Genomic DNA, 19625 nt, shown 5'->3' with positions numbered 1-19625 from the left:
CTTTCTCGATTCTTCTGCTACAACAACCGTTCACGAGCCCGCAGGCGATAACATTACGTACAACGCAGCGTCGAAGAGCAGCACCGAGGCTACAACCGCCGCGACTCCAAGCCAAGGAAGACGGCCACGAGGTGGAATTCTACAATGTAATGGAAGTGCGGCAGACCACATCCGGTCTATCTGCCGAGCGCCCTTGGTGTAGCTTGACGGCCTCTCGCTTTCACCAACAAGGCTGGTTCCGCCAGTATTGACGGCTAACAGGGGGGTTGGTGCCTAATATTTTCAATTAAAAAGGAAGCAAATATTTGATTTTGCATGTTCTGCACGCTACATTGTCAGCCATCCGCCACACTCGGCCATCCACCCCCAAGTGCAATGCTGAGCGATTACACTCAGCCTGGCTAATTCCAGTCGCGGTGGTCATCATAAGAATTCGTAAACTAAAGCCCCCCAAAGATAACATCTCCTGTCTGATCTCGGCGCGATTCGTGTCCAGCAACCACTGTTGGTCTTATTGAGGGGAATCCTGTCTTATTCAGCTTCTGCTGCCCCTGTGCGGGGGAGCCATATGACGGCTAGCAGGGAGATGTGGCGCCTAATGGACTGATATAAGGTCATAGAAACTCGTTCGGATCTTTTGCCATCAACGCTCAGTGGGTCTGCGCTTCTTGCCAGCAGTGCATACCTCTCGAGATCCTGTTCCGGTAGAGGCCCCCCAGAACCGACCCACTGGTGGCTGGTGAACTGCCATTTCACGGCCGTCTCAACATCATCTCTTCTTGTAAAACGTGTGTTAATTTCTTCTGCTGTTAGAGATTAACATGAACATCACCATAGCAAACACATTTTTCATTGTCATCTAGGAGACATCAAACGTGGTGGTTCTTTTATTCACTTTGTTTACCTCAACTGGAATACTTAACTACTTCCTAATTGGGCCCTCGTCGAGCACCGAGAGAAGAGCAAGATGTTCATGCGCGCTCTTGAGATTGCTATAATCTTGCGATGCAATCCATGCACAGTTGCTAGAGAAAGCGAACAGTACTAAAGTTACTACTAGACTAAGACCTCCCTATATATTGAAAACCCCTTGTCTTTGGTGCTTGAAACTCGCATATCCTGGCCCCCTGTTGCCTGGTACATTCACGAACTCGAATGACCCATCACGTCCGTCTCCCTCTTTGCCTCCTTTTTCTCGGGCTTCCTCAGCAACGCCTCTCTCTGCCTCTGCTTCTCCCTGAGGTCGGCGCGCGTGCCAATGTAGACCCAGTAGTCGTCCACGATAAAGTCCAGCAGGTCGCTATCCGCCGGCGGCCTTCCATCATTGTTGTCGTCGGCCCAAACCAGGTCTTCAAACCCCTCGGCGTCTTTCGGGAGGCCGTCGAGCCATTCTTGCACCGGGGTCCGGAAGAACCACGTCACGAAGCTCCAAGGGGTGGAAGGTGCCGAAGCGGAGTTTTCGGGAGGGAGACAGGTCTTGTTGATGGTGGGGGTTGAAGGGGCTTCTTTGGTGGTGCCTGACATCGTGTATTATATGGTTGAAAGAGCCGTATTGGTTTGGTAAAGGAACAAAATGTAGTGGTGTTGTTGTAATAGTGGCTTCCAATTAAATGAACGAGGGTGTCTATATATGCTAAGGATCAAAGAAAAGGGGAATAACTGTCACAGTCAACGTTGACTGCCCCTGACTGTGGTCGCGTAACACCACGTGGATGACTGTTTGTGCAATCGAGAGAGCCACATCATACCTTTCGGGTCTGCACACCCACTTTCTCATGTTGCCAAATCCCAGCAGGAGCAACATGACTTCATGACGTCTTTGAACCCATCTCCGGGCTCACAGCCGTACTGGGTGCACCTCGTTCATTTCAGCCGGGTTCGCGGGCGCCCCAACGGATGGTCCTCCGCGATAAGGGTTCGTCAAGACGCTAACTTCAGAATGAGAATCGGACACATCGGGGCCAACTCCGGGACGATCCAGAAGTCCAAGTTCTAGATCAGCCGTAGAATCGCTGGTGGATATGGGGTCATCGACATTCGCAGCCTCGGTTTCATTCGAGATGATCTCGACTTTTTGCGGTTCTTCACTGCCTTCGTACAAGTCATCCAGAGGTAGCCCTGATACTTTGCTCTCGGGCCTTCGAAGCTTGGGATGATTCGGATCCGCGATGTCGAGAGTGGATAGTACGTCGTCCGCCTTGCTCACAGGAATGCGCGATGTGCACTTTGTCCACGTACTGGTGCCAATCTGCTCTTCCGCCTGGCGGTGGATCTGCAAAGTGGAATTGGATCTCCACTCCAGGTGCTGGTATGGCCTATGGCGGAATCGTGTGTGCAGGAACTTGAAGATGGGATCCAGAACATATGAGATAATAACAATGAGCCCGCCGGTAGCAAATGTGAAGCATAGTCCGAACATGCTGAATGACGTGTGCGCAGTGCTCAATACTTTCTGTTCCAACGTAGTTTGTAAGTAGCCATATCTGGGGATACCCACTTCAACCAATTAGCATACTCACCTGACTTTCACAAAAGGACCTCTCATAGTCATTGACGAGGGGCCAGCGCATGTCCTCGAACTCTGGCTCCCTGGGCCCGTGCACTGTGTTGATGTATGACAACTGCTGCGTGGCCAAGATAGTTTCCCACCACCTGGCAACATCTCGCTTCCACTGATCATCAGGAAGCCCCTGAGCGACCGCCCCATATATCTGCTCCTCCGATGACAGAAACTGGGACCGTGCCATATTCAGGAACTGGTAAAGCCAGAAAGGATTATGATTGGAGATTTTATAGGCCCAAATGAGAGCACTACCTCCGGGGCTTTTCGAAGACTCCTGTCGCGAATCCGAAAACGGGTCCATTTCCTCGTCGGTGATGCCAAACAGAGGCGCAGCACCATAATAGGAATCCAGGTAGCTGGCCAGCGGTCCGCAGGCCTGTTCACTTGGTAAGGAAGGGTTACACCATTGCCACTGTCTGACACAGCCCATGGGAGATGCCGCCATATCGAATATATAGCTTTGCAGGGTCTCCGTTAACGAAGGTTTTGTCAGATTGACTGACGGTACGGTTGCACGGTACCAGTCATCGGCCATCTTTTTATTGAAGAGAACACCATTGCCGGAAAGAAGTATGATTTCGGTGTCCCCATCTGGCCGCATGAGCTCCTTCCTTGGCAGGAAGGACCCCCGCATATCGGCCTTCCTCTGGTATGTCAAGGAGTTCTCAGATCTAAATGCAGTGAATGTCAGTGAGATCAGGTGAGACTATGGCATTTCATGAAAATTATGTTGATGACTCACACGAGCATGAAATCCCTCCCAGAGACCGTGAATCTGTTCAATCTGTACTGGGTTTCAACGTCCACGACTTCATACGTATACTTTTTCACAGTTATATTGTTTTTGGGACCACTTATTTTGCCGCCGTAATCGTAGCCAACCATGCCTTGGTCAGACTTGGTGAAAAGTTTTTCGTATCCCTCCGTTCTTAGTGGTGCACAATGGAGCACTTCTCTCTGTTGGAACCGGAGACCATCAGGTGAGTTCAGTCCGAGGTGTTCGCGACTATCTAAATATCCCGAGTCCAACATGATATTCGAACCGTTGCTTCGACATATGTCGCTCTGGAAGGGGCAGCCAGCATTGTAGTTTGTGATGACAGTTGGAAGTTTTGGTACGATGAATCGCTCGCACTCGACCATGCTGGAAATGCGGCTGCTGGAGTAGCACTGTTCGGCATAGTTGATGGCTGCACTGACCTGCTGGGAAAACCAAGCATTATAGAAATTACTCTCCGAACTGCTGGAAGGGTTTATGATGCCGCAATGGTCCGCTCGAAGGAGCACTTCGTTCCTCACATCGGTGGAGATCCGCGAGGAATAACTGCCGGCAAGCACGAAACCCGAAATACAAATGACAACGAAGAGGATCAGGAGCGACAGTCCATAAAGGCGGCGTAGGCCAAGGTTCCGCCACGACCAGAGGAGGACTGAGAGAGATACCAGGCCAGACTCTGGACTTGAAGAGTTGCATAGAATAATCTGGCGCTGACGGTAGATAGTTCCGGCAGATGTAGGACTTGAGAACCATCGGTGGAATGCGAAGCAGGAGATGCGCCAAAACCGAGTAGCAACAAAAGCAATGAAGAAGGCTGTTAGGGCAATAAGGTAGTTGCCATGCTCGCGGCTCAACGTCAAAGTTGATCCAAGAACACGTCCGCGGGACCAGTTGGTCCACACACCGAGATAGACACTGTCGTCCGCGTCCATTATCGCAGCTAGTTGAAGCGATTTGCAAGATATGTGGTGATGTCTTGACAAGGAAAGTAAGGTAGAACGCTGGAAAATGAGTATTTTTTATACTTATCAATAATAACCCCCAAGGACAGGCCAATGCCAGAGTTACAGTGCCGAAGTTAATTGCCGAGAAAGCATTTCAGGCAGGGCAAGGCTTCAGTGAGGTCGTCGCAAGAACTTGTCGAATTTTCTCGTTTGCTACTAGTAATATGTAGTACCACTTGCAATGGCCCCGAAATACCGGGGAAGGGGCCAATCAATCAAAATTCCTTTTATAGATTTTGGGGGCTATCTCTACCAGCCAACTGCTATTGGGCCTGCTACCTAATCCCACCCACCATAACATATTTTATAAGCATAGCCTGCTTAAAATCCATTTCGCCCCCAAAGCATATACTGTTCCAACACCACACAATTTACAGTCTAAGCCTACCAGAAACATGTGAATGACCATTGCTTACCATCCATGGCCGGCTCAGCCCCCATGTCAAGCGAGGCAGAAATGCCCGAAGGCGAATTGTGTATACTCTGCCATATAGCATACTGCCACCCTATCTCTTTATCTTGCATTGCACAGCCCCAAACGGACAAACAGAGAGGCTCGAATCACCGTCGCATTGTCCAAATGCCGGCGTGCGTACATCCTCATCGCCATGTGACACCGCATTGCCGACTCTGAAAACAACATGATGCCAATGTACTACAGCGACTTTGAAGGGCCCAAAACCCGTTGGCATCGGTGTCGACCAATGCATAGTCCGCTGCAACGATCTTCACCCCTTTCCCTGTTGGCATGTCAAGCACACATATGTCATCCGAAGGCATCGAGCATTCGGGAGATAAGTCTTTCCCTTTGACCCCCTTTTCCCCTGAGATGCTGTCTAAGCCGTTGGTTCGATATCAACACCACTCTCACAAGCATAAGCGTCTGATAGACTCCGGATTAACAAAGACTAGCACCGATTGACGCATAAGTAGAGCTACTAATTAGGCTGACATGTTACTCGGATCACATTGCCATATAATGACCAGCTACTCAACCAAATCGCGATTTTCATAGCCTGATCTCATGGCTGTCGTTACGTCTCATAACTACTAGGACGCCAAGTGTGATAACAACTACTCTGGGCTCCCCTTAATTCCCAGAATAAGAATCGCCCTGCTTTGCCGTCAGTCTAGAACCTAGTAAGGCGACTGCATTTGTAGTGACATCGCTGAGTTCCCTCCAGTCCGTTCTTCCTCCTTTCTCACAGATCACCATGCATCATCATCGCCAGAGAAGGACTTCTTAGGCCCCTTCTTGTACTTGGCCCCAGGCGCCGATACAATTTGCCTGCGCTGTGCCCAGTAGTGGGCGAATCGGCAATTGGCATCATCCTTGATGCATCGGTTCTCGGCCCAGAAGGAGCAGATCAGAGGGTCCTTGATGCCGTCGGAAACATCCTCGTGGATCCAGGCGCACTGCCCCTTCTCCTGCTCGCGGCACCGGCAGCCCGGAGTCAGGAACCAGGGGCAGACGATGTCGGACCGCCTCGAGCTGGACCAAGCCTCGCCATCGGGCGTACGGCCACCGTTGTTGTTGTTGTTGTTGTTGCTAGGCCATGCTGCCGAGTTAAGCGAGCCGGACTTCTTGAAGGATTTGGAGGGCCGGTCGCTCATCGTCATGTTGCTGAGTTAGATAGTTTAGTTGCCAGTACTCTTAAAGTCACACTAAATGACTTGGATATATCACTCACCCCAATCCATGCTGCAGGTCAATCAGGGATACTGCCGAATCCGGTCCGTCTTTGTCTCGCCACGAAGTCTGGTTCGGTTTCTTCAGGTTGGTGACATTGTTCTTGGTTCCGCTGGAAGTGTTGGACTCCTTGTCGTCATCGTTCAACAAGGCTAGGATCTGCTCATGAGTATTGGCAGAGATGCGGCCCACGCCAAGAAGGATGCTCAAGCCCTGCGCATAATTTGTGTCAGTGGGGGTTCGCGGCTGGTACCCGAGCAAACGGCGGAGGTGGAGCGTTTGCACTTACGCTGTGAACACTGCTCATGCCTTTCAGCACCATGCTGTCCTTCTGGCGGTCCATGTTCGGTTGAGGATAGTTGCAGAAGAGTAATTGCCAATCGGGTAATCAATGATGTAGTAGTCAAATAAGTAATCACAGCCCTCCTACTGGACATCTTGATAGATTCGTCGCTAGAGAAAGATGCTGATTGTGGCAGTGCACGTCCGTTTGTATGATGGTGATGATGCAGTAAGGAGATGAATCCAAGGCTGTGACCAAGGTGGAAAGGAAAAGGACGTTAAAAGCCGGTCGTTCCTAACATCGAGATAGGAAAAAGAAAGCACATGCAGTTCAGTTGCCTCTGAGTGCAATTCTGAGAACAGTTGTTGCTGGCGCCTGCTACATTCCAGTGTGCTTGTGCTTTCCTTTTGCTGCTCAGTTCAATTGAGTGAGTCTGGCGGTGGGGAGCGTGAAGGCGGCAAATGGGAAATCACGGCACGCGTTATCACGTGCGGTCGGGCAGCCTGCAGTTGTGTGCACTGCACTGCACTTCTTCCAAAGTTGATTGAGCGCCTTGCCAGGCTCCCAGGCTCTGTCCAAGGTTGTTCCCGGGCGACCCCAAGGAGCCATCGTGCAGTGCAACGCCCCTCCGACTGAGCCAAGCAATTCCATCTCGTCACGTCACATCAATCATACATCGGCGGTACTGGCAGAGAAGGCCGAAAGCCAACGCTCACTTGGTCTGCGGCTTTCGGAGGCAGGCTGGCTAGTACTGGAAAGGATGGCTGGCAAACGGGCGGGATGAGGGAAGCTTCCAGTGGCAGTGCCCAAGGACGCAGCTACCCGGCCTTGTCAATCGGCCGCCTCACTAAAGTATCAACACCAACCAAATCATGGTCGAAATCTGTCCAGAACTTTTATACAGCCGGCCTAGGTAAGATAATTGGTGGCATACAATAAATCCACCTTGATTGAACCATCCAACTCATGGAAGACGTGTCCACCAAGAGGCAGTTGACCGCAACATGCTAGCCACGGGAGGAGGGGCCAGCTTTGCCTGCTTCCCCCTTTCTCGTATCATCGACCCCACGTAGCGTATGCCTGATTCTTCCACCCCCAATTCCAACCTCAGCGACACTTTTTAGTCATTTCATAAACAATTTGGTCTACTCATAAAGACCAGAGTCTGTCAAGTACTGGCTGGGCGATTTGTCATTCTTCCATACCTGGCTGTCGGCCTTGTCTCGCGTACCCCCAATCGAACTTCGCGTCTAGTTGCAGAGTCATGTCAGTACATAAGCGCTCAAGAACCCACAAGCCCCGACGGTGCATGATTGATGGATAATTACTTCAGAGAAACGGCCGACATACTGAGTACTCATGGCTCATCGCCCCCTCCGCATCCAGCGCCGACGTCCGGGGCACCGCGTCGACAGCACTACGCCTGGGGTCCTCCTGGCTGCCGCGGGGCACGTCGAACGAGTACCCGCTCGGGTCCCCCATCTCCCCGGGCCCCGTGCTCTTGGTGGAGCTCAGCTTGGCGCGGTCGCGGCGCGAGCCGATTATTCCGCTCGTGTCGTCTTGCGACCGGTTTCGGCCCAACAGGTGGTCCATGACCCCGTGGCTGCGGTGACGGCCCGAGGGCGCGTGGTGGTAGTCGGGCCCGTGCAGCGCGGACTCGAAGAGGTTTTCCATCTGGTGCTGCTGCTGCTTCTGGTCGCTCGGCTGCTGCTGGCGGAAATGCTTGTCGGGGTCCGACATCGACATTCTGGGGGGGCTCCCCATTGCCGGCCCCGCTTCGACGCTTCCTTGGCTCGCTTTACGGGCGCGGATGTCGCCGGGCTGGAGGGCGTCCTTGAAGGTGTCCAACATGCTGGCGCGGCGCTGTCTGGGCTACCATGTCTGTGAGATACTGATCATCCCCAGTAGATCACGCACCTGGTCAGGAGTATTGGACTTACTTGCGGCGGTTCACTTCTCACATTCCTGAGGTCGGGCATCTTGGGACCTCCATCGTCGATCGCGCTCGTGTTTGTCTCCACCCGGGAGGTGTAGTCCTCCGGGCGGCCGGTGCCGGTGTCGATTCCGCGAGTACTCATCGTCGATGCCAGTGATCGTTATTTGATGTTTCAGAGGAATGTTCAATGGGCAAGTAGGTTAAGAAAGCACTCTTTCGTTCGAAATGGAGAGTTTACACGATAATAATTCACCACTCTCTCAGTCCCGCCACCAGCTGCTTTTATCCGGAGGGGAAAGTTGGAGACTCGTCCGATGCCGTCTGCGGGGCGTCATAGTGATGCAAACATCACCGATGCCCCCGCGACGGGGACACCCGCAATTTTCCACAATTCAACCTTTCGTCTGATTATTTCAATTTGGAGCTTATTATTGACAGAATCCATATTGCATCCATCCAATCGCCAGTTGCACTGTGTGCCGGCGATAACCAAAGCATAGCTAGCACTGCATCCCACCTCCCCAACCCACACTGTCTACATATCACTTCACCATCCACACTGTCAGTTCTTCCTATTCTTGCGAAAGACGTCCGGAAGCAGTGCACGAGACGTCTGATTGACATTGCTGTAAGTGCAGCTCTCCCAGCCGTTGATGATGGCCTGGCCCCAGCCGATGTCATCGGGCGGGTAGCAGTCCTCCCAGACGAGCCCGAGATCCATGGACCAGCCGGCTGCGGGGGTTTCAATCTTGCGGTTAGTGGTTCGAGGTTTTCACGAATGGAGGGGCATGATACGACAATGTTGGTGCTATAAATCGCGAGGGTACTTACGAAGGCTGGTACCCCCTTTCCTGGTGTGGCCTGACAGCCCGAAGTACATCTTGGTGACGTTGCCTTCATATCCGTTCTTGCACTCCGACCACTATTGAAAGTTGGGTATCAGCAAAACGAGAGTTTCCGGTGAGAATAGAAGGTTCTTCTTACCACCCTGTTGGGATTCTCGGCGAAGTACTCGAATTTCCCTTGGCGGGCTTGATCGCCAAGTTTCGGGTCCAAGTCGAGGTCAAGCTAATATATGGCATGCATCATGTCAGTGTAGTTTTATTGTATTGAAGAGACCCGCTGTCCTAAAAAAAAGAGAAAAGGAAATTAGAAAATCACGACGTACAAGTACCGCCGAGCTCAAGTCCTTCACAATCGGGTACTTCCTCGGAAACGTCCCCATATCCCGCTCGATCCTATACTCCACCTTGGCCGTCAGCCGGTACAGCTCCGCGCCCGCCGGCAGGTCGACGCCGTTGTCGGCGCGCCAGGTGGCGTTGGCGACGGCGAAGCGGCGCTGCGTCGCGAAGTCGACGAACCCGACGAGCGCGGAGCAGCCGACGTGGGAAGCGCCGCCCGGGTAGCCGTGGGCGGGCGGCGTGACGGTCAGGGCGATGGTGGGGAAACTCACCAGGATCTGGTGGTGCTCGGGCGCCGGGGTGAAGCTGATGTCGATGCCCCGGGACGCGTCGCAGGACCAGGAGTCGGGCGTTTCGACCGAGTTGGCGTGGATGGCGGTTGCGGGGCGGAGGAGCGGCAGCAGGGCTGACAGGGTTGGCAGAGATGGGTGCTTCATCTTGCGCTGTCGGGGTGGGTTGGGATGGAATACTTGGTGGACGAATCCTTGAAAGGCGAAGCAGAGCAACAAGAGAAGTCCCTAGGATGAACATGGCTGGGGTGTGTCGGCCTACATATACGAACAGGGCAGACGGATAGACCGTAAATGCACCAATGGAGTCGAAGAGATATATTAATAGAAAAGCAATACTCCTGGTTAATTCGGCTAAATAGATGGTGGTGAGATCCTTCGTCGTTCAATACCACTGGCGGCATCGTAAGTCTGTATCGCAATCCCCGCGCGGAGGTTCTTCCATGTTAGGCACTTGATGACAAGAAGCCCCACTACAAGATAGGGGTGATGGTCTTGGCAGGGGGGAGCGAGTAAAGCAGGATAGCAACTACTTGGCATGAGCACATACATGGAGAACATAATGCGTTTCCATTAAGTTTATATGTAAATCAAGAGTCTTCTATCGTATACAGGAGCCAGCAGTTCTCCGAGAACTCCCGCAAATCCCAAATTCAATCAAATAACATAAACCACCCGCCCCTCAAGCGACTTGTCCTCCCATGTCGTCTCGATATCCTTCAAATCCACCGTATTCGTAGCCACAGCCGGCCACCCCACCAGCTTCGGCACCAAGACCGGCAACTCCTTCATCAGCTGCCCCATCCCCCAACTGCCGCCGCCGGCCCCCGAATCGTCAGATCCGTCGAGCGCAGGATCCCGCTCGGCAGCGCGACCCCGTCGCGCCGCGACAGCACGCCGATCTGCACGTACTGCACCGGCTTGCCCGGGTTCCGGAAGTGGGCGAAGAACCGCTCCGCGACGTCGCCGTACACGTAGTCGAGCACGACGTCGGCGCCGACGGCGTTGAGCAGCTGCGGGTCCTTCTCCGCCGCGTCGAAGACGACGTAGCCGTCGAGCCCGTCGACGGTCTTCAGGGTCGCTTCGCTGCGCGCCGCGCCAACGACCTTCTTCGCGCCCAGGGCTTTCGCGGCGTGGACGGCGAGGCGGCCGCTGGCGCTCGTGGCGCCGAGGATGAGACAGGTCCAGTCCTTGGGTAGGTCCGTTGTGCGCGCTGTGATGGCCATCCAGCTGCTGAAGGCCGGGTTGACGCTGCCCGCGATGGCGACGGGGTCGGCGCTCTCGGGCAGGGGCACTACGAGCGTGCTGCCTTCCTTGGGCACGTTGATGTATTCCGCGAAGGTGCCGAAGGTGTCGGCCATGGAGGTGACGTAGTAGAGCTGGCCCGCGGCGTCGTCGCGGGCGACGCAGTCCATGCCGAGCGTGTGGGGGAGCGTCTTGGCAGAGTAGTGCGTGCCCGCCGCGCGGGAGCGGACGACGTTGTGGGCGCCGGCGGCGAGGACGCGGAGCTGGAGCTCGTCCGCCGTGGGTGGCGGTGGGGCGGCGACGGAGAGGTAGCGGGGGCCGTCGGACCAGTTTAGGACTTGGGCGGCGTGCATGTTGGTGGTGCTGCGGTGCAGTACTGATGATGTTGAGAAGTTTTTCTTGGGTTCTCTAGTATTGGAGAATGTTCGTGGTGATTTGAAGAAGAGAGGAAGTTGGCCTGAGATTCTGTGGTGCTGATTGCTGACTGGGAGGTGAGACAGCTGATGGGAGGACCTTCGAAGTTTGTAAAGGTCAGAGACGGAGCGCTTCGCAGTGGTGAACATATATTAAGGTGTAGGGTAGATATTGAATGGATAGCGGGCTGAGTAGAGTTTATACGTCTCGACTTGGAAGGGATCTTTATACATACCATCTTGGCAGATTGGTGGTTTAAGCCGTCCTACCTCTTCCCCCCTTCGCGCTCCCCTCGGCCTTTCGCGGTTACGGTTAGTGGTTTCACGGCATGACGGGTGGCCTGTCCTGTCGCTAAAAGTTTAGGTTCAGCGGCCGCGCAGAGAGCGTGTGTCCACCTGGAGCTTGTGCTTAGCGGCCAATATAGGGCTGGTGGACCCCAGATATCTCGGCGGTGATGCTTTTTACTGGCGGGAAATCAGAGAGCTGAAGTCAGCCCGTTCCCAGGCTTGGCTTAGCGCCATCGCCTAGACTTGCGATTGTTCAGATGAAGCAACCTCCAGCCCGCATTTTCAAGCTTGCTTTGAAATGGGGGCTACCGTGGAGACAGTGATTATCCAGCTGCTTGCTAAGACGTTTTCTACATATTGACTAGAAATGGGGAGAAAGAATCTTGCAAATACCCGCGCGGGACTAGCTTTCCTCCTCATCACTGTGCTGGCGGCCTCAGATGAGTCAATCGATGGATGACGAAACACAATGAGCTAGCGAAGCCACCATGAGTGCCTAGAATACACAGCGCCTGCAGTAGCGCGCCTCGACTTTGGACCCGACGCTTTGATTAGGCGGCCATGGCGATTGCGCGAAACCGCCGACGGAATCAGACTTGGCACCCGCTACCCAGCCGGAGCTGCGGAGTATCAACGAAATGCCGGCTTATGGTGGATGGCCGGATAGCTTTATCGTTGAACTTGCTTTGTGATTGTTCCTTGTCGATTATATGTCTAGATTGTGTGTAGCGTCTCTGGGCCCCGAAAAAGAAGCAAAACAAGAAAACAATATTTGCATGACGGCCAATGTTGGGTCAACTGTGTTCAGAGGATCTTGTGTACTGGCAATGGTATGCATGTCCGATTGTTCGTGGGCTCCCGGGAGGCACCCATCCCTGGCTGGTGCAGTTTTCTATCTTGGGTACTAAGATTTACTCCAATAGCCATAGGGCTGGTGCTGCCCAGAGGATACCATGGATCAGTAGGTTCAAATGCTGAATTTGCGATGAAGAAGCAAAATCGGGTAGGTGACTGACAACTCTGATACGCGGTTGCGTCTGAGGAGCCCGGCAATTCGGTCAGTTTATACCCAATGGGACTTGGTCATAATCGTGCCGCCTTCCAGAGACATATCGTCTGTAAAAATGTACTTGCTTGAGGCAGTTTAGTGAGGTAAGCCTGGTCGTGTTTTTCTAAGCTCTATTGTCCTTGCATTTAACAAGAGGCATTCCCAATGCCTGGAAAAGTGCCAGTCTTTGTCAGGTGACACGGTGACCTCCAAGAACGCCTTGCATCCAGTCTGAGCAGCCATGATATATTCACCACCGTTTGATATTTGCCAGCCAGACTTAGAAGGGGCGCGTTTTCTCCCAGACTGACACGTAGCAAGCTCCTACTCTGGACGTATGGAGTAGGCGTATCAAAACCCCAACCGAGGCTCACATCAACTTCTTGGTATCCCAAAATCGTAAACAGCCCATCCTTATCCTCTGTTGTCACCTCTACATCAGCTTCAAAGACCAAAGCCATACACTGGTGAATGATAGCAAAGAATAGCTAGGGTGCCGCCTTCCGGGCGAATACTTTCTTTCATCTTACTGGAGAGGCGAGGAGGCTCAGCCTTGAAGCCATTGGGTGACCACACGATCATAATTCACCACATCTCCAGCCCTTGACTTGTCCATCTCTCGAGGCAAGTTTGGAACACCTTCCGATTCATCTCAACTTATGATTTCTTCGAGCGGCATTGTTTCCCTTCACCGTAATCTCTTGGTCCAAAGAGACATGGTGTACATCCCTTCTCTGTTTCTTGGGAAGGAACTGTGAAGTACCAAGACCCTCTCCACCTAAATTTTAGTCAGCCAAACCAGCGTACCTGCCTGCTTTAGCAGATGGGAACACTTCTTCCCATCAAATCAAATCGTCTACCAGTTTGCATTGGCTCAAGTTCTTTGCGACGAGACAGAGCTTCCTCCTTCCATCACAACTTCATGTTCCGCGCAACAGCTTACCAGCTGCATCCTATTCGAGGATGCACCGGGCAAAGCCAAGCACACACTGCACCTGCATCTCACATTTGATGCATCAAATCACCCCAGCCTGCTCGACTACAGAATCTCCGCGCAACATCATCCTTGGGATTGGTACTTTCCACGTTCTGCAAAATATTGTACAGGAACTTGACATTCAACGCCACCCAACGTTTCATATCCAGTCCTTGTCCCTTACTTTGAGGGTACAAGCTACGCGACATCTAACAGCTGGTAAGTCAATGTCTTCTTCAATTCCCCATGCCCATACAAGAATTCAGATTGCCAGATGGCATCGAACATCTCCCATTGGCCTTATTTACTTCGAGACCCCGTCACTTTCGTCAATATTTCTAACAAGACACGCATGTCACAGCCATATTGAACTTTCCCATCCTTTCAGAGCAGCATTTTGCTTTCCATATTACTCGTTGCACCGTCAGTCTCGTGATATTGCGATATCATCAGTTGGTAAGTCGTGAAGAGTTTGAGCGTTCGACGAAGAATTTCCACAGACCAGTTGGTATCAGATCTCTTTACGCTCCTTGTCGTCAAGTTGGTGACGTGCAGAGCACTTACACTTCAGACATAGCTAGCTAATCTCTCTTCTCGCCACAGCAACCGGCTCCTCAAGCAATCGCCGCGCCTCCGTTTCCTATGCACCAAAGCCCTTGTCGCCATGGCTTCCAACAACAGTCATCTGCGACCTGCTCTCGGGCAGGATGCTTATTTAGGTGATGCTTACAATGCCCACCGCGACGTCTTCGAGGATGTCAGCTTCATTCGAGCAAACTACCCGCCCAACGCCAAGACAATTGAGAAGAATCGGACAATGACGTTGCAGACCTCTCCTTCCAATAACATGCAAGACCGGTTCAAGGCCTTCGGAGTGTACCCGGACCTTGCTGCAAGCTTCATTACAGGCTCCGTGCAAGTTCGGGGTGCTGCCAGGTATTTGGTTCAAGCTCCTCCCGACGAGGGAGTCGCAGAAGGTTTTGTTCTCGCGGAGATTCTTACTGAAAGCATCTCGCTGGACTTCAGCTGCCCAGCCCTGCGCGAGTACATCATCAAGGAGCCTCTGAGAAACAGAAGCAATACACACGTAGTTGTGGGCATGACGTTTGGTGTTCAATTCATTGTTTGTGCCCAACAAACACTGGCCGATCCAGTCAACACACAAGAAGACATGGCAGATAAAATGGAGCACATCAAGTCCATGATTGCGCAGCATCTACTCAACCCCAGAGGAAGCGTTGGTGGTAAGACTCAAGTCAATGCTGAAGACAACTCTAAGCAGCCGAATCTCGACAGCTTGACATTCGCGGTGCTCGGCGACAGCGTGGGAATGTCGATACTGGATCGAACCAAATACTCGACAGTCCAGAAACTCATTCCTACGATACCTTCCATTCTGGAAAAGACCAAATATGGTCGTGGTTACCCGGTCGCATACACTCTGGCACCTCTCGATTATCTGCGCACCATGTGTGGTTTTCAGCTTGCTCGTGGCGTGTCTATGGTTCAAGCCCCCAAATGGGTCCTCGAACAAGCCATTCTCACTTGGGAGAGGTAGGACAGGATGGCCAGCAAGATCAAGCAATCCATCCACGATACAGGCGCTATCGAGTTCATGCTTACGGGCCCCAGCCTCCAACGCCTCTCAAAGACTTCGAGTCATCTGCAAGATGCTTTGGGGGCAAAAGACAAATTCATGACTGACTTTGGCTCCGCCCTCGTGGACGTACGCTCAGGTTACCGCTCGGAAGACTCGTTGGCCAAGTTGCTAGATGACCACTATCAATCCAGCAACTCGCCCGATCGTGTGGCGCAGATCATTTCAAATGTCTTCAATGAAATCTACCTACGCAAAACCTTGGCAATCCATGGAGGACAGTATCTCGACTACACTACTTCGCAAAATGTGATATCTACGGGCATCGACATATATATCATGTTCTTCACGGATCAAATGAAACGAGACGACACATCATGGCAGGAAAGCCAAGAAGTGATCACGAAGCTACTCGCCCGCAACCCTGGCGACTACAGCGTGGCCATGGCGGAATGCGAATCAACCGAAATACCTTTTTCCAAACCTCGCATCTTATTCTACAGCCGTGGCGAGGTCAAGATACCGGACATGATCCGGGCCATGGACTTTGCAGATCAAAACTTCATGAAGCGTGACTTCAAGTCCACCGCCGATGACGGACATCACCCGCCTCGCGAAAGACGACTTGTCAGTCTGCCTTGTCCATGCGACGAAAACACGCTCCAGGAATGGGCTTGCTACCACTGCCGGGGTGTTCTTGAGTACCATGACAAGTTCTTCTACTGCGACTGTGGCCATACCAGTCTCAACGGTACAACCTGGCAGTGCAATGACGAAGCACATGGTAAGACGCTTGTCCGATGGGACATCGATGAGCTCGAAGACAAGCTCGATTCTCTGCATTCATACAAGGAGATGAACATACTTTTACTCGGCGAATCTGGTGTGGGCAAAAGTACCTTTATCAATTCGTTCTACAACCATATGATGTTCGAGTCCCTCGATGATGCAATGGAGCACGAGAAGCTGGAATACGCCGTACCCAGCTCCTTCACTATCCAATACGTTGACAATGGGGGAAGTTTCGTCGAGCGGGATGTCAAAATCGGACAGGACGATGAAGAACGGGAAGGATCGACCGGGCAATCCGCCACACAGTCTCCCACGGTCTATCGTGTGCAAGATGGCGATCGTCTGATTCGACTAATCGATACTCCAGGCATCGGAGATGCCAGAGGCGAGAAGTTCGACAAGATCAACATGGACAAGATCCTCAGCACCTTGAACCAATTTTCGAGTCTGCATGGGATACTCATTCTGGTCAAGCCAAACAACGCTCGTCTCAATGTCATCTTCAAGTTCTGTGTGCAGGAGCTTCTGACATACCTTCACCGTGATGCTGTCCGGAACATTTGCTGGGGCTTCACCAACACCCGACAGTCAAACTACATGCCTGGAGACTCTTTGAAGCCGCTCAGATTGCTTCTTGAAAAGCACCACTCCTTGGGTCTCGAACTCACATCTGACAAGGTATTTTGCTTTGATTCGGAAAGTTTCCGATGCCTAGCTACACAGAAGCAGACTGGATATACCATGGACAACCTGGGAGACTTCCGCAACAGCTGGAACCACTCGACGAAACAGACAAAGGCTCTCCTTGACCATGTTGGATCCTTGGAGCCTCACCGTGTCAAAAGTACGATGAGCGTCAATCGAGCCAGAGAAGTCATCACGGAGCTCACGCAGCCGATGGCTGACATTACAGATGCAATCGAGCGAACTATTCGCATGAACGAAGACAAGATCGAGGAGCTGAAGTCCGCAGAAATAGACAAGAAGTCACTCCAACAGCTGCTGCATTTCGATCGTATTGAGATCGAAGTGGAACGACTCGATCATCCTCGGACGGTCTGTAAGGATCCCAGTTGTGTCGAGTACAAAGATATCTCGGGAATCCAAAGACCTTTATACAACTCCATCTGCCATGACCCCTGCCATTTGACCAACGTCCAGGAGGATGTCATGGGCCACCCTGACATGGCTAAGTGCGCGGCTTTCACGACGATTGGGACGAGACCCAATTGTTGCAAGAGATGCGGTCATCATTGGCAGAGCCATCTACACATTCGTTTCAGTCAGACGGAGACGGTGGTCGAGCATACAAACGAAGAAGTCCAGAAGCGCCTCAAAGGCAATAGGTCTGATCGGAAAGTGAAGAAGTCCGCGATCGTGGGACTGGAGAAGGAGGTCGACGAATCGAACAAGACTCTTGAGGACCTGCAGGACGCAGCAATCCGTTTCGGTCTATACCTGAAGAAGAAGAGCATTGTTCCGTACAATGACGCCATGATCGCCTACCTCGATATGTTGATCAAAGACGAGAAGGAGCAGATCAACCATGCCAAGTCACTGAAGGTCGACACGAAGAAGAACGAGGAACACCTCAGCGCCCTGAAGAAGAACAAGAAGCGCTTCGAGGAGCGCATCAGAATCCTGGAGACCCAGATGGCCAAGTCGGACGAGATAGTGAAGCTGCTGGACGAGGAAGGCGTGGACGACCTGGTGCAGAAGCTCTTCAACTTGAAGCACTGGGGTAAAAATCTGCAGGCCATGATGGAGATGATGGAGTGGTCTAGAGCTTCCGGTTTCCGCGAGCAGGAGCTGCGCCCTCTCATCACTCGAAGCCGCACCCGACAGGTAGCCCGTGCCGCCGCTGGTAATGGCCGTATCACTACCATGGCGTCCCTCCTTTCCAACAAGGTCGCTGATGGGACATCAGCCGCGAGAGGTATCGCGGGAAGAGAGTCCCAACGAACTGTGGTCATGGTTGAGTCCAGCCGCAGCCCTGTTCGAACTCCGACACAGGCGTACCAGCAGGATGGCGGGCGACAGCGAAGCGCGACCCTTGAGACCGGCCCGACTTCAAGTTCGACACAGTCTTTTGGACAGCGAGGCATCAAGCGGGACTTCTCCCAGGGTCGCGAGAACCATGGATTCGCCCGTACCGACCACTACTCGCCGTCACAGAAGAGAACGCGAAAGGACTGAGATGTGAACCATGGGGCCAAAACGATTAAGAACATGTTTTCTTGATGAACCACTCTGGCTAAAGTCGAGCACGATTGAGAACACACAGTTTGATTTGTACAATAGGCGAGGCGCTCGCAATACCAATGCACTGGCAACAGAACGCCGGAAAAGCAGTGACCCCGTTGCACCCCCATAGCTCATGAATACATCATAGATAGTCGTCAGAAAAGAAAAAAAGAAATAAAGCCTTGCATCAACCCCGTATCGCTTGGTAAAACTCCGTCCGTCCCCAAATTGGGTTGTATCGTGATATGGTGATGCATTTGTAGAAAGACATCAGACCTGTGATTGACATGGTGTCAGTGGGGCGGCACTTGGCAATGCGGACTCGTGGGGCAAGATGGGGTGGGTGGATGGGCTGACTCACTCCTTAAAAGCTTAGAGGGCTTCTTCGTCTTCTTACAAGCACTTGGTGCACTCAGTGTGGGCGCAGGCCGAGCACTTGTCGCTGATGACGAGCATGCCTCCGCATTGGCAGCAGTACTTGGAGTAGGGAGGCATGATGGAGAAGGGCGACGAGGATGTGTTGTTGGTGTGGTGGAGAGGTACGGTATGCCTCCGTCTATGTTTTGTGGGTGATGGCGCGGGGTGGTAGGAGTCTAAGTAGCTCGGGCAAAAGGACGACGATAGGCTGCTGTCGGATTGCTTCGCTGTCATGAACTGTACGCTGGCTTGATATAGAGACAAGGAGACTGATTGTATATGTGTTTGTGTTACTTCGAGAGGATGAGGAGTGATCACAGAGCTGAGAGAGGGGGATGCTTCGCCCATCTATATAGACGACAGACAAACCACCAAAGGCTATGTGGTCGGCCCTTTCGTCCATCCATCCATCATCCTCGTCCCCTCTTTCCCGTCTGTCCTATCTCTATTTTGCTTCGCCCCCGCCCTTCGCTGCTAGGCACGCAGGCTCCCGCAAGTCGCCGGTCTGCCGGTCTGCCTCATCCTTTCCTGTGTAGGCAAGAATCCCCTTCGACATGGTGGTCCCCGGTCAGCCGTCATAGCCCCCCAGGCAGCCAGGCTCCTAGGCTTCCTAGCTCGGAGGGACCCTTTGCGCATCACTAAAGGCCCATCCCACGTCATTCGAGGATCAGAAGGCTAAAGGGGAGGGCCAAGAGAAAAAAAATAAAAGAGGAACCAAGGTCGTCACGACTAGATTGGATTAACCGTGGCAGGGGGTGGGTCTTGGCCCGGGTCTTGGGTTTTTCTTCTTGATGACTGGTCGGCGAATGACTGACGTTGCTGCTTAGTGCTGGGCAAACTGCCTGGACCGCTAGGCATGGCACTGGCTAGACTGGAACTA

General features: G+C 52.7%; 7 protein-coding genes across 7 annotated transcripts; 1 reads left to right on the top strand and 6 right to left on the bottom strand.

The window, feature by feature from the left end:
- Window positions 1-1143: 1143 nt before the first annotated feature.
- On the bottom strand, window positions 1144-1524 carry PG997_014239 (uncharacterized protein; the record flags this gene model as incomplete). The annotated part of the gene is made up of 1 exon (XM_066818553.1): window positions 1144-1524. The coding sequence occupies one exon, from the start codon at window positions 1522-1524 to the stop codon at window positions 1144-1146; it is 381 nt and encodes a 126-aa protein (XP_066660741.1).
- Window positions 1525-1837: 313 nt separating this feature from the next.
- On the bottom strand, window positions 1838-4273 carry PG997_014238 (uncharacterized protein; the record flags this gene model as incomplete). Its single annotated transcript, XM_066818552.1, has 3 exons — window positions 1838-2452; window positions 2520-3234; window positions 3306-4273. 3 exons carry the CDS (start codon window positions 4271-4273, stop codon window positions 1838-1840), a joined length of 2298 nt encoding a protein of 765 aa, XP_066660740.1.
- A 1281-nt stretch (window positions 4274-5554) lies between these two features.
- PG997_014237 (uncharacterized protein) lies at window positions 5555-6378 on the bottom strand (the record flags this gene model as incomplete). The annotated part of the gene is made up of 3 exons (XM_066818551.1): window positions 5555-5969; window positions 6037-6248; window positions 6325-6378. 3 exons carry the CDS (start codon window positions 6376-6378, stop codon window positions 5555-5557), a joined length of 681 nt encoding a protein of 226 aa, XP_066660739.1.
- Window positions 6379-7647: 1269 nt separating this feature from the next.
- PG997_014236 (uncharacterized protein) lies at window positions 7648-8169 on the bottom strand (the record flags this gene model as incomplete). The annotated part of the gene is made up of 1 exon (XM_066818550.1): window positions 7648-8169. One exon carries the CDS (start codon window positions 8167-8169, stop codon window positions 7648-7650), a length of 522 nt encoding a protein of 173 aa, XP_066660738.1.
- Window positions 8170-8816: 647 nt separating this feature from the next.
- On the bottom strand, window positions 8817-9872 carry PG997_014235 (uncharacterized protein; the record flags this gene model as incomplete). Its single annotated transcript, XM_066818549.1, has 4 exons — window positions 8817-8986; window positions 9086-9176; window positions 9239-9322; window positions 9423-9872. The coding sequence occupies 4 exons, from the start codon at window positions 9870-9872 to the stop codon at window positions 8817-8819; spliced, it is 795 nt and encodes a 264-aa protein (XP_066660737.1).
- A 644-nt stretch (window positions 9873-10516) lies between these two features.
- Window positions 10517-11323, bottom strand: PG997_014234 (uncharacterized protein; the record flags this gene model as incomplete). Its single annotated transcript, XM_066818548.1, has 1 exon — window positions 10517-11323. The coding sequence occupies one exon, from the start codon at window positions 11321-11323 to the stop codon at window positions 10517-10519; it is 807 nt and encodes a 268-aa protein (XP_066660736.1).
- Window positions 11324-14359: 3036 nt separating this feature from the next.
- PG997_014233 (uncharacterized protein) lies at window positions 14360-18280 on the top strand (the record flags this gene model as incomplete). Its single annotated transcript, XM_066818547.1, has 2 exons — window positions 14360-15249; window positions 15328-18280. 2 exons carry the CDS (start codon window positions 14360-14362, stop codon window positions 18278-18280), a joined length of 3843 nt encoding a protein of 1280 aa, XP_066660735.1.
- Between the last annotated feature and the right edge of the window lie 1345 nt (window positions 18281-19625).

This window comes from Apiospora hydei, assembly GCF_038363865.1.
Source record: "Apiospora hydei strain CBS 114990 chromosome Unknown utg000010l_segment0_segment0, whole genome shotgun sequence".
Taxonomy (NCBI): domain Eukaryota; kingdom Fungi; phylum Ascomycota; class Sordariomycetes; order Amphisphaeriales; family Apiosporaceae; genus Apiospora; species Apiospora hydei.
The sequence above is the reverse complement of the archived record's forward strand: the minus strand, read 5'-3'. Positions and strand labels throughout refer to the sequence as shown.